The sequence below is a fragment of the Scardinius erythrophthalmus genome (genome assembly GCF_964197995.2).
Source record: "Scardinius erythrophthalmus genome assembly, chromosome: 20".
In the NCBI taxonomy this organism is placed as follows: Eukaryota; Metazoa; Chordata; class Actinopteri; order Cypriniformes; family Leuciscidae; genus Scardinius; species Scardinius erythrophthalmus.
In genome coordinates this window covers 37,146,905-37,159,713 of record NC_138240.1, presented here as the reverse complement: position 1 = coordinate 37,159,713, position 12,809 = coordinate 37,146,905, and the positions used below count along the sequence as shown (strand labels likewise).

At 45.4% G+C, this 12,809-nt stretch overlaps 1 protein-coding gene across 7 annotated transcripts in view; it reads right to left on the bottom strand.

The window, feature by feature from the left end:
* The window catches only part of cdk11b (cyclin dependent kinase 11B), a 65,336-nt gene that overhangs the window by 37,826 nt on the left and 14,701 nt on the right, over positions 1-12,809 (bottom strand). For 5 of the 7 annotated variants that reach the window (XM_081348133.1, XM_081348137.1, XM_081348135.1 and 2 more), the window contains 5 exons: positions 9,044-9,192; positions 5,525-5,662; positions 4,509-4,607; positions 4,292-4,417; positions 3,414-3,485 (listed from right to left, as the gene is read on the bottom strand). In XM_081348133.1, coding sequence (XP_081204259.1) covers positions 3,414-3,485; positions 4,292-4,417; positions 4,509-4,607; positions 5,525-5,662; positions 9,044-9,192 — 584 coding nt within the window. Of the gene's footprint in view, positions 1-3,413; positions 3,486-4,291; positions 4,418-4,508; positions 4,608-5,524; positions 5,663-9,043; positions 9,196-12,809 lie in introns of all 7 variants that reach the window. The other 2 variants (XM_081348131.1, XM_081348134.1) reach the window with 1 other exon arrangement.

The window sequence follows — 12,809 nt, the reverse complement described above, 5'->3', positions numbered from 1 at the left end:
CCACACAGTGCTCCTCTTAGCCCCATACTGGGAGAACCAAGCTTGGTTCCCGGATCTAATACAGCTGGCAGACTCAGCCCCCTGGCCGATACCGGTGAAGAGAGACCTTTTCTCTCAAGCCCGCGGCTCGATATGGCATCCCCATCCAGAGCGCTGTCTCTGCATGCGTGGAGCCTCAACGATTACACGCTGATCTGCCAGACGGGGTCATGAACACGATCATACAATCTAGAGCCCCCTCTACGAGGCGGCTCTACATGTCGAAATGGTCAGTGTTTAACAGATGGTGCACTGCTAAGGGGCTCGATCCACAGACATGTGGGGTATCGTGAGTACTGTGTTTCCTTCAAGAGTTACTGGACGCGGGCAGGTCCCCCTCCACGCTCAAAGTCTATGTCACGGCCATTTCAGCGCTCTCTGTTCAGAGCTGGGCCGCGCATTAGGAAGGAACGAGTTCGTCATCCGCTTCCTTAGAGGAGCCAGGAGGATGAACCCCCCGCGACCCCCCTCGGTTCCTATGTGGGATCTTTCACTGGTCTTGGAGGCCCTGAAAGCGCATCCCTTCGAACCCTTGGAAACTGTGGATATGAAATACCTCACGCTCAAAACCGTTTTTCTGATAGCACTGTCTTCAGTCAAACGAGTGGTGGAACAGCTCTTTGTTTCGTTTGGCGGGCGCACCAAGGGTCTCGCCGCCTCGAAACACAGCCTGTCCAGATGGATAGTGGACGCTATTGCTGCTGCTTATGCGTCTAAAGACCTGCAGTGCTCATTGGGCATTCAAGCTCACTCCACCAGAGGCATGGCCTCGTCGTGGGCGTGGTCCAGCGGGATTCCCATTCATGACATTTGTGCAGCGGCAGGCTGGGCCTCCCCCTCCACATTTGTTAGGTTTTACAACCTGGATGTTCCCGCCTTGCAGGCGAAAGTGTTATCAGTCTAAGTCTCGCGTATGCCAGCCCACTATCTGTGCGCGGGCTACGTTGTGTGATTTAGCTCTACTGGTTGAGCTGCACTATGCAGGGAATTGTCAGTTCGGACCGGCCGTGCCGCTCCTAACCCCCTAGTGTGTGCTTATGTACGGCGCTAGCCCTCTTCGGGCCGCCCGGCTCTCTGCTATCACGTTCCCCGGGCTCTCCCTGGGACTCATTCAGTGGATGCTGGGCGCGCACGGCGTTGACAAGGGCGTTCCCGTAGCGTAAGCAACTACGCAATACGAGAGAACCTCTCGTAAGAGAACGTTTCGGTTACTCACGTAACCTCTGTTCTCTCTAGAAGAGGGAACGAGTATTGCGTAGCCCGCCGTGCTCGCACCACGAGCTCATTTCGCTTCATGCGACAGAAACCAGAGAAGCAGCCTCCGAGCCCTGTTTATATACGCTAAGCCACACCCCTTTTCGCGGGCTGTGACGCATTAAGCGCGCCAAGCGCGCTCATTAGTCGTGACGTCACGCCAAGGGCTCAGCTGCTATGTTTCAGTTAACAGGCTGCTGCAGTTGCCGCAGGGCAGCCAATGGGCACGCTAGTAAGCTTGCCCTAGGTCTGCAGGCTGCCGCACTGCGTTGACAAGATTATAAAAATTAAGGATAATTTTTGGCTTCAGTATCTCGAGAAAGAAAGGCTTTCCCGTAGCGTAAGCAACTACGCAATACTCGTTCCCTCTTCTAGAGAGAACAGAGGTTACGTGAGTAACCGAAACGTTTTCGTCGACTAAAACTAGACTAAAATGTCATCAGTTTTCGTTGACTAAAACTAGACTAAAATGTCATCAGTTTTCGTCGACTAAAACTAGACTAGACTAAAAAGAGTATGAATGCGACTAAAACTAATAAAAACTAAAATGACAGCCTGACACAAAGACTAGACTAAAACTAAAATTAAAACAGGCTGCCAAAAACAACACTAAAGTAAACCGTTTTTTTTTTTTTGCAAATTCGGCAAACTACCTTATCTTTAACAGTTACCATATTTTCCGGACTACAAGTCGCATCTGTCAAAAAAAATCGCATTTATTTAGAAATTTATTTCACAAAAAAAACATTACGGACGTGTCAGTTCTCCGTTACGGACGCGAGCGCTCTGAAAGCGGCACTAAAAGACTGCTTTAAAACTTTCACAGAGACCTCAAGCAGAAAGCACAAAGCCTGTCTTTAAATTTAATTTCGTTTTGTATTAATTGTATCTTAATTTTAATCAATGTTTCATCAACCAATTGCCTGGATTTAATAAATAGTAAATATAGTAAAAAATAGATAATCACGACACGGAGGCGCCGGCGCGTGAACTGGAACTCGTCTCAAATTAACCGACACTCAGCGTATAAGTTAGCCTACTTGCCTCACAGACCTGAGACATATAGAAAGCTTGAAATGTCTACTTTTGAACAGAACAATCCAAAACGAAAGAAAACAGACTGTTCTCTGCTTGTGTAATCCGTATGAAATGTGCATTTCTCTCTGGCACGTTCACTACTGCGAAGGTCGCGAGTCAGCATCGTCAACTTCATCTTTGCAGCCGACACTGACACAGAAAACACTTGTTTATTAGTTAAAATTAAAATGTTTCCTTGCTTTATTTGACATATTCATAGTCATTACTTTTGCCGGTTCTTTGTGACAGCTTTTAGGTGCTTTATTGGCACATGAACGTGTCACCACCGCATCAGCACCGAAAACATAGAGATTTTTTTTGTTTTTGAGGGCATTTTGTTTGTGTTCAGGCTTTCTCAGTTGTCTTTAGGTTAATGTTTCAGTTAACAGTTTTCAGTTGTTTTCAGGGGTTTAGGCTACAGGAGCAGCATGAACTCTCGCGGCTTGAGACGGTTTGTAGACGGATGTTTTCTCTTGGTTCATGTCAGTCAGTATGAATTAATTTTGATTTATAATCCGGAAAATACGGTACTTTACCATCTACGGTGTAGAACCCAAAATATTTCCAGACACTACTTTTTAGATGAGTTGGGGTAGAATTGGTCTAATCATAGACTGTAAAAAATGCGCTACACATAGCACTTTAAAAACCGAATAGTTTATTTATAGTTCGATTACGGATATTTCACGTCATGTTCGAATGCATATTCGAATATTGAATAAAAAGTGAGTATAGTATATAATATTGCATTTCTGTCAACAGATCCTCCTAAATATTACACAATGCACCTTTGATTAAGAATAAAAATAAAAGTTTAAATTTACCACAGCATATATTAACTAAAATTAGTCACAATGACTTAATCACTATGACGTATCCAAAAAATTCTGGGTTTATTTTTTTCCCCTAAACTATTCCGTGATTTTCCAGGGTTTTCATGAACCCTGCGCAGTCCCATCATACCATGTAAGAGATATTTGAGAATGCTACAATATAAATCTCAATGATATTAAATCAAAATCACAAATAAAAGCAATGCTCACTGGGAGGAATGTGGTTTCCATTCTCTCGCTCCTCTTCCTCCTCCTCTGACTGTTCCTCATCGCTCAGGACTCCTGGGAAATACATTCTCAGGAATTACATTTTTACAAATCATATTAAAAATGTACATCGTTTAATATCCCAATGCACTCTGAAATTAAAGCACAGAACATATAAACATCCGGACATGATTACGGTTCATGTGCTCAACAGATACGTGGGTGATGCTCAACGCATACAAAGTTATCTCTGATGTAATGTGAGCATAAATGTGGCAATAGACACTTCATATTTCGCTTTAATCACGACAGATGTGACTGATTTCATTTAATTGTGTGGGGCATTTTTTGCCGCCGTATGTTGAACTTTTGGGACTTTTCTGTTCATTTTGGTGCCATTTTTGCCCCGAACCACGTTCATTTCTGATCGATCTGCACTGATAAACAAATATAAACACTTGGATATATCTATTGAATATACAGTGTGTGTGTGTGTGTGTGTGTGTGTGTGTGTGTGTGTGTGTGTGTGTGTGTGAGAGAGTGTGAGTGCAAATGCGAGTGTGTCTGCGTGTGAGAGAGTGTGTGAGTGCGAGTGTGTGTGAGAGAGTGTGAGTGTGTGTGTGAGAGAGAGAGAGAGTGTGAGTGTGTGAGAGAGAGACTGAATAGTGTGTGTGTGAGTGTGTGTGAGTGTGATAGAGTATGTGAATAGTGTGTGTGTGTGTGTGTGTGTGTGTGTGTGAGAGAGAGAGTGTGAGAGTGTGTGTGTGTGCATGTGAGAGAGAGAGAGAGTGTGAGTGTGTGTGTGTGATAGAGTATGAGAATAGTGTGTGTGTGTGTGTGTGTGTGTGTGTGTGTGTGTGTGTGTGTGTGTGTGTGCGAACCTCCGCTGTGTTCTGGCCCCTCAGACTCTGATCCTGACTCGCCCTCTTCTTCTCCCTCACTCTGGCTGCTGGACTCTTCCTCATCATTCTCCTCACCTTCCTCTTCCTCTTCCTCAGAGCCAGAGCCTGACGAAACACACACACAATCAACAACACAACTCAGACAGAGAGAGAGAGAGAGAGAGAGAGAGAGAGAGAGAGAGAGAGAGAGAGGTACCCAGTGATGATGACTCTGGTGTGCTGGTCTTCCTCTCACTGTCACTGATGTCCTGCAGATCTGACAGAAGATCTTTATCCTCCATCTTTCCCTCTCGCACTACAAAAAAAACAAAAAAAAAACATATATATATATTATTACATGGCTTGGTTGAATTCCAATGTAGAATGTGGTGTGTTATTTCTTGATAACAGACGCTGCTGAGTATAACACACCGTTGCCATGACAAACAGAGCGTTGCTATGGACGCAGGATTCTAACCGTAGAGACGGAACGGACTATTTTCTTTAGCGGAAGCAATACAATCGTTTTTAAATCAATATTTTGTGTCAAATTATTGATTTATTTGGTAGGTAGCCATGTAATAAGCGGGATAATGTAGAGCGAGGCGCCTGTTATAGCGAATACCCCCCCGACAGGTCGTGATCAGTCGTGGTCAGGTCGTGATCCGCCTGTCGGGGGGTATTCGCTATAACAGGCGCCTCGCTCTACATTATCCCTTACACACAACATGGAGAATTTCCTTTAATGAAAGCACACATGACCGCTGATGACCATGGAAGCTTGTTTCCATCACGGAATAAATAAGGTAATTGTGACTTTATTTCACAGTTCTGAAGTCCAGTCAGACTAAAGAGAAATACAGAAAAAAAAGTCAGAATTATAGAAACTATTGTAAAGTCAGAATTGTGAGGAAGTCGCAAAATTTTAAAATATTTTATTCCTGAGTGGAAACAAGCTTCCATAGATAACGGTGTGTGAGAGTGTGTGTGTGTGTAACTGTGTGTGTGTGTGTGTGTGTGTGTGTGTGTGTGTGTGTGTGTGTGTGTGTGAGTGTGTGTGTGTGAGAGTGTGTGTGTGTGTGAGTGAGTGAGTGAGTGTGTGTGTGTGTGTGTGTGTGTGAGTGGTGTGAGTGTGTGTGTGCGTGTGAGTGTGTGTGTGTGTGCGTGTGAGTGTGTGTGTGTGTGTGCGTGTGAGTGTGTGTGTGTGTGTGTGTGTGTGCGTGTGTGTGAGACCTGCTCGGCGCGGGTCGCTGCTCTCGGCTTTGGTCTCTCTCTGCGGGCGAGCAGGACTGCGGCTCCGGCTCCGGTGACGAGAACGGCCTTTATCTGCGAACTCCTCGGCAGGAACTCCTCGGTGATGAGACACGGGCCCTGAACACACACACACACACACACATACACACACACTGTAAATCCAGTGTAATCTGGCCAAGAACTTCAACATGCAAAACCACAGTCCAGTTTTTTATATGGCATTCAGGCAATAAATCTGACATGACTCTGAAAACAAGGGAGAATGTACAGGATTGGCCGGTGTAAAAGGTTTTTCCTCCTGTTCTGATGTGAGGAAGCAACATCATATTTCTAGAATCATGTAGAGCTGATGATGATGATGATGATGAGGATGAAAGGCTGAATAACATCCAAACTGTTACTGTGGTTATAGACACAACGAGCATCTGAGTGAAACAGCTTATCAAAAGAATAAATGCAGGGCAGGGCTTGGTTCTGTGCATCAGTTGTTGATTGGATGTTGAGATGTGGGTGTGGCATGAAAAGTTATGCAAATGAGCGTGAGTTTGAGGGGCTGGGCTTAAGAATCCTGCATACATCAGCGGAGAGAAGACTGACACTTCACTGGAAGATCAGTGACATTTTCTTTAAATATTACGAGGTCAAAACATGCTTAAAGTCCCGCTGTGGTGAAAATCCAGCTTTTAATGTTGTTTATGTGTCTATGTGGTGTTTTTAATCTGCTTTAACACAAACCATGTGTAAATTCATAAGTCGACAGCATTGCTGAGTATTTCCTCCTTAAAACTGCAGTGAACCAAAGACAGTCTCAAAAACACGCTTTGAAATCGCTGGTGTTTCTGACGTCACAAACTACCTTGTAACCAATCAGATCAACGTGTGATCGTCAACCAGTGGATCTCTGAGCTGAGTGAGTGAGTGGAGGCGTGGCTCATTTGCATATTCATAGAACCACGCATACTAAATGAGGCAAGGGTGTCGAGTTACATTCAAGATATTTTAAGGCGTGAAGGAAAAAACTTTTAAATATGTAATTTGGTGATCAAAGATGAGTTTTAAGAGATAAATGATCGACTACAGGGGGACTTTAACAAATGAAACAATATTGTTTAGATTGTTCACAATAATATCTAAAACATGCATTTAGAAAATAGAGTTCCACTTCAATAATCACTAAGTTTACATGCATATACTAACTCAATATCAGTGCTTTACTGTCAAATGTGTGTTTCTATGGATCAAGGAGTTGCACTCAATCATTACACCAGTATTAATAACACTTCCTGTTCTTTAGTTCATCTCTATATTCCAGGGCTATTCAATTAGCTTCGTTCGAGGGCCGGATTATCAAATTGAAAAGTTGAGGTGGGCCGGTGGATTGGTTTGGGGGTTTAGCTTATTTATTGAAACATAACAGGTTCAATAAATAAGTTAAAGTAACCCTAAAAAAGTGTGGTATTTACTTGGAAATGTGGAACCCAACAGTATGCAGATATACAAGACCATAATAAATAAAAACTTGATAATTTACAGCTGTGTACAACTATTTTCCTTGGAACAAATAAATTAATTATACAAACTCATAGCTGTTGGTGAGAAATAATAATTATTTTATTTATAATTGTTATGCTAAATGAAAATATTCTGACAGTGAGACTTGATAACCACAGGCTACTCACTCCCACTGTATAGAAAAAATGCCTAAACACAAGTTAAAAACTATACGCACCTTTACAAAGAAACTGACATAATTTCATAACAAACATTGATTATATATTCCTCTACCCACCTAATAAATCTAATGCAATATAAATCACTATATTTACTAATAATATACTGTATAGTATTATAGTAAATATATATATTTACTATATTTATTTATTACTACATAGTATTCAATATAAATATTGCACATTTCTGCCCAACCCATGGTAAATTACTATAGTACATTCATGGTAAATGTTTGTAATTAGGGGATTTAAAGTCTTCTTACTTCGTTCTTCATGCCTCAGTGTTTCTCCTGCTTTCCTCATCAGTCTTGTTGGGAATGTTGAGGCTGTTTCATCCGATTTACTAGTTAAACCATCGAGTGATTTGTGGTTTGTAACAGAGAGGTTTCTGTCGAACTGAAACGCTTCCCACTGGTTGTCGCAACGCTGTTTAATACTAGTGTCCGGGACCGGGAGTAAACGCAACTATTTGTTGTTACTGTACTGACCGAGAAACCGCTTTAGATGATTCAGTGACGGAGCAGTCCGAATGAATCCGAATAGTTTTAGACCGTTATGCAAGCGCGTTTAGAAATGATCGAACCAAAAGAATGATTCATTCACGAATGATTGATATCGCTGGTTCAGTCGACATAAATTCGGGACACATATAATAACTACTGAAATATTCACACGTAAAACGTTTCTCAGGTCAATCGGAGCGAGTATCAAACTAAATTAGCCGCACCGCCAGGAAAGGAGGAGGAGGGAGGTTGGTGCTGTCGGGCCGGATGGAGATGATAGGCCGCCAATTGAATAGCCCAGCTATATTCTCTTTTTTTTACAACAGAAATGAACCATCACTGAACTTACTTCAGCTGGACTATGACGCTATTTTCTACTAGAAACAAACATTATTCTCCTGTTATCTCTGTAAAGCTGCTATATAAATAAAGGTGACTTGAATTGACTAAAGACCTCCAGAAACTCGTGTGTGTGTGTGTGTGTATGTGTGTGTGTGTGTGTGTATCATCCCTTCTGAAGTCAAGTCACCTTTATTTACAGTGCTTTTTACAGTACAGTGTGTTTTAAAGCAGCTTTACAGAGATAACAGGAATATAATGCAACAAAGTTTGTTTCTAGAAGAAAATAGCGTCACAGTCCAGCTCAAGTAAGTTCAGGGATGTTACATTTCTGTAAAAAAAAAAAAAAAAAAAAAAGTTATTAATTTAGTTCTGAATCTGGCAAATCATAATCTGCCATCCACCGAATCCACCATTTCTGTCCGACAAAGCAGAGAGTTAGTAAATTAACGTTGGAGGATTTGAACTTGAGAAACGGTGTGGACTGACGTCTTTCCACGGTTAAAACAACATTCCTTCTGATGTTCATTCATGTTTATTTGATGCTATAAATGAACTAGAAGGACGAGATGATCAGTTCACAAGACGCTTTAACTGAGGCTCTACAGCGATCTGTCAGACACATTAAACAGCCACAAAACTGTATTTATTGTTGAAAAAAAAAAACAAAGACAAAATGTTAAAGTTGAGACCTTGTTTCATATCAAAAGTACCCTGCTCTGTCCTGTGTGTCAGTGTTTACGAACGGTCAACTAAGCGAGCCAAAAGCCAGAGGCGACTGTGGAACCCAAACTCCATCAGTGACAGCATGGAGAAACACCCTGGAGAGAACCCAGGCTCAGGCGCTCAGTTTTCTTCTGGCCTCGTCAGGCAGCATTACAGGTCAGAGGTCAGACTGGATCAGAAGATTGAAAATGTGTGTGTACCGTCTCTGCGTGCGTCCCGGTCCTTGCGGCGCTCCTCCGCTCTCCTCTCTCTCTCCTTCAGCTCGCGCTGCTCCCGCTGCTCCTTCTGCTGCTGCTCCCGGATCTTCCGGTCCCGCTCCCGCTGCCGCTCCAGCTGCTCCAGACGATCCCTGCTGGTTCACACACACACACACACACACTGAAGTCAGGTCCAGCTGCGATCCACTCAGCAGCCGGGAGATACACACACACACACACACACTGAAGTCAGGTCCAGCTGCGATCCACTCAGCAGCCGGGAGATACACACACACACACACACACACATTGAAGTCAGGTCCAGCTGCAATCCACTCAGCAGCCGGGAGATACACACACACATACACACACACACACACACACACACACACACACACACACACACAGTGAAGTCAGGTCCAGCTGCGATCCACTCAGCAGCCGGGAGATACACACACACACACACACACACTGAAGTCAGGTCCAGCCGTGATCCACGCAGCAGCCGGGAGATACACACACACACACACACACACACACACACACACACACTGAAGTCAGGTCCAGCTGCGATCCGCTCAGCAGCCGGGAGATACACACACACACACACACACTGAAGTCAGGTCCAGCCGTGATCCACGCAGCAGCCGGGAGATACACACACACACACACACACACACTGAAGTCAGGTCCAGCTGCGATCCGCTCAGCAGCCGGGACACACACACACACACACACAAACACTTCTGAACTCTGAGCATGAAGACCAGAGACTCACGTGCATATATATATATATATCATCTGCGATAATATCGTAATTGTTGTTTTAACAATGTGCGATTTGACATTATCGAGTATAGCCTATCCCCCACACACACACACACACACACAGTGTACGCATACTCTACCTGATGTAGTCTTGTAGATTAGACTAGTGCGGCAGCGCATTTCTTTTCACTGAGTGATTTAGTCTTTATTTATATCATTTAGTAATAAATATCACAAGAGTGCAGTTTATCTCCAAATATCAGCATGATAACAAATGTGATATTGATTTTATACAAGTTTAATAAAAAAGAAGTTAATATTAAGTGACTTACATTTTAGACATTCTATTTCGCCAAAGAAAATAGTTCAAAACAAAGCAACACACGGCGGTGTTTCCTTACTGAGCGAATCAGCCGTTTGAGCGAATCAGCGGTTTGAGCGAATCAGCCATTTGAGCAAATGAGCGAATCAGCCGTTTGAGCGAATGAGCGAATCAGCCGTTTGAGCGAATCAGCCGTTTGAGCGAATGAGCCATTGGAGCGAATAAGCCGTTTGAGCGAATCAGCCGTTTGAGCGAATGAGCGAATCAGCCGTTTGAGCGAATGAGCGAATCAGCCGTTTGAGCGAATGAGCGAATCAGCCGTTTGAGCGAATGAGCCGTTTGAGCGGATCAGCCGTTTGAGCAGATCAGCCATTTGATTCTGTTTGAGCGGATCAGCCGTTTGAGCGAATCAGCCATTTGAGCGAATGAGCGAATCAGCCGTTTGAGCGAATGAGCGAATCAGCCGTTTGAGCGAATCAGCCGTTTGAGCGAATCAGCCATTTGAGCGAATCAGCCATTTGAGCGAATCAGCCGTTTGAGCGGATCAGCCGTTTGAGCGAATCAGCCATTTGAGCGAATGAGCGAATCAGCCGTTTGAGCGAATGAGCGAATCAGCCGTTTGAGCGAATCAGCCGTTTGAGCGAATCAGCCGTTTGAGCGGATCAGCCGTTTGAGCGGATCAGCCGTTTGAGCGGATCAGCCGTTTGAGCGAATCAGCCGTTTGAGCGAATGAGCGGATCAGCCGTTTGAGCGTCTGAGCGAATCAGCCGTTTGAGCGAATGAGCGAATCAGCCGTTTGAGCGAATGAGCGAATCAGCCGTTTGAGCGGATCAGCCGTTTGAGTGAATGAGCGAATCAGCCGTTTGAGCGGATCAGCCGTTTGAGTGGATCAGCCGTTTGAGTGAATCAGCCGTTTGAGCAGATCAGCCGTTTGAGTGAATGAGCGAATCAGCCGTTTGAGCGGATCAGCCGTTTGAGGGGATCAGCCGTTTGAGCGGATCAGCCGTTTGAGCGGATCAGCCGTTTGAGCGAATGAGCCGTTTGAGCGAATCAAGCGGATCAGCCGTTTGAGCGGATCAGCCGTTTGAGCGGATCAGCCGTTTGAGCGGATCAGCCGTTTGTGCGGATCAGCCGTTTGAGGGGATCAGCCGTTTGAGCGGATCAGCCGTTTGAGCAGATCAGCCGTTTGAGCGAATGAGCGGATCAGCCGTTTGAGCGAATGAGCGGATCAGCCGTTTGAGCGAATGAGCGAATCAGCCGTTTGTGCGGATCAGCCGTTTGAGCGGATCAGCCGTTTGAGCGAATGAGCCGTTTGAGCGAATCAAGCGGATCAGCCGTTTGAGCGGATCAGCCGTTTGAGCGGATCAGCCGTTTGAGCGGATCAGCCGTTTGAGCGGATCAGCCGTTTGTGCGGATCAGCCGTTTGAGGGGATCAGCCGTTTGAGCGGATCAGCCGTTTGAGCAGATCAGCCGTTTGAGCGAATGAGCGGATCAGCCGTTTGAGCGAATGAGCGAATCAGCCGTTTGAGCGGATCAGCCGTTTGAGCGGATCAGCCGTTTGAGCGGATCAGCCGTTTGAGCGAATGAGCGGATCAGCCGTTTGAGCGAATGAGCGAATCAGCCGTTTGAGCGGATCAGCCGTTTGAGCGAATGAGCGAATCAGCCGTTTGAGCGGATCAGCCGTTTGAGCGAATGAGCGAATCAGCCGTTTGAGCGGATCAGCCATTTGAGCGAATAAGCGAATAAGCCGTTTGAGCGGATCAGCGAATCAGCCGTTTGAGCGGATCAGCCGTTTGAGTGAATGAGCCGTTTGAGTGAATCAGCCGTTTGAGCAGATCAGCCGTTTGAGCGAATCAGCTGTTTGAGCAGATCAGCTGTTTGAGTGGATCAGCCGTTTGAGCGGATCAGCCGTTTGAGCGGATCAGCCGTTTGAGTGAATGAGCCGTTTGAGCGAATCAGCCGTTTGAGCGGATCAGCCGTTTGAGCGGATCAGCCGTTTGAGAGGATCAGCCGTTTGAGCGGATCAGCCGTTTGAGCGGATCAGCCGTTTGAGTGAATCAGCTGTTTGAGCGGATCAGCCGTTTGAGCGAATCAGCCGTTTGAGTGAATCAGCTGTTTGAGTGAATCAGCCGTTTGTGCGAATCAGCCGTTTGAGTGGATCAGCCGTTTGAGCGGATCAGCCATTTGAGCGAATGAGCGGATCAGCCGTTTGAGCGAATCAGCCGTTTAAGCGGATCAGCCGTTTGAGCGGATCAGCCGTTTGAGCGGATCAGCCGTTTGAGTGGATCAGCCGTTTGAGCGGATCAGCCGTTTGAGCGGATCAGCCGTTTGAGCGGATCAGCCGTTTGAGCGGATCAGCCGTTTGAGCGGATCAGCCGTTTGAGCGGATCAGCCGTTTGAGCGGATCAGCCATTTGAGCGAATGAGCGGATCAGCCGTTTGAGCGGATCAGCCGTTTGAGCGAATCAGCCGTTTAAGCGAATCAGCCGTTTGAGCGGATCAGCCGTTTGAGCGGATCAGCCGTTTGAGCGAATCAGCCGTCTGAGCGAATCGGCCGTTTGAGTGAATCGGCCGTTTGAGCGAATCGGCCGTTTGAATGAATCGGCCGCTTGAGCGGATCAGCCGTTTGAGCGGATCAGCCATTTGAGCGAATGAGCGGATCAGCCGTTTGAGCGGATCG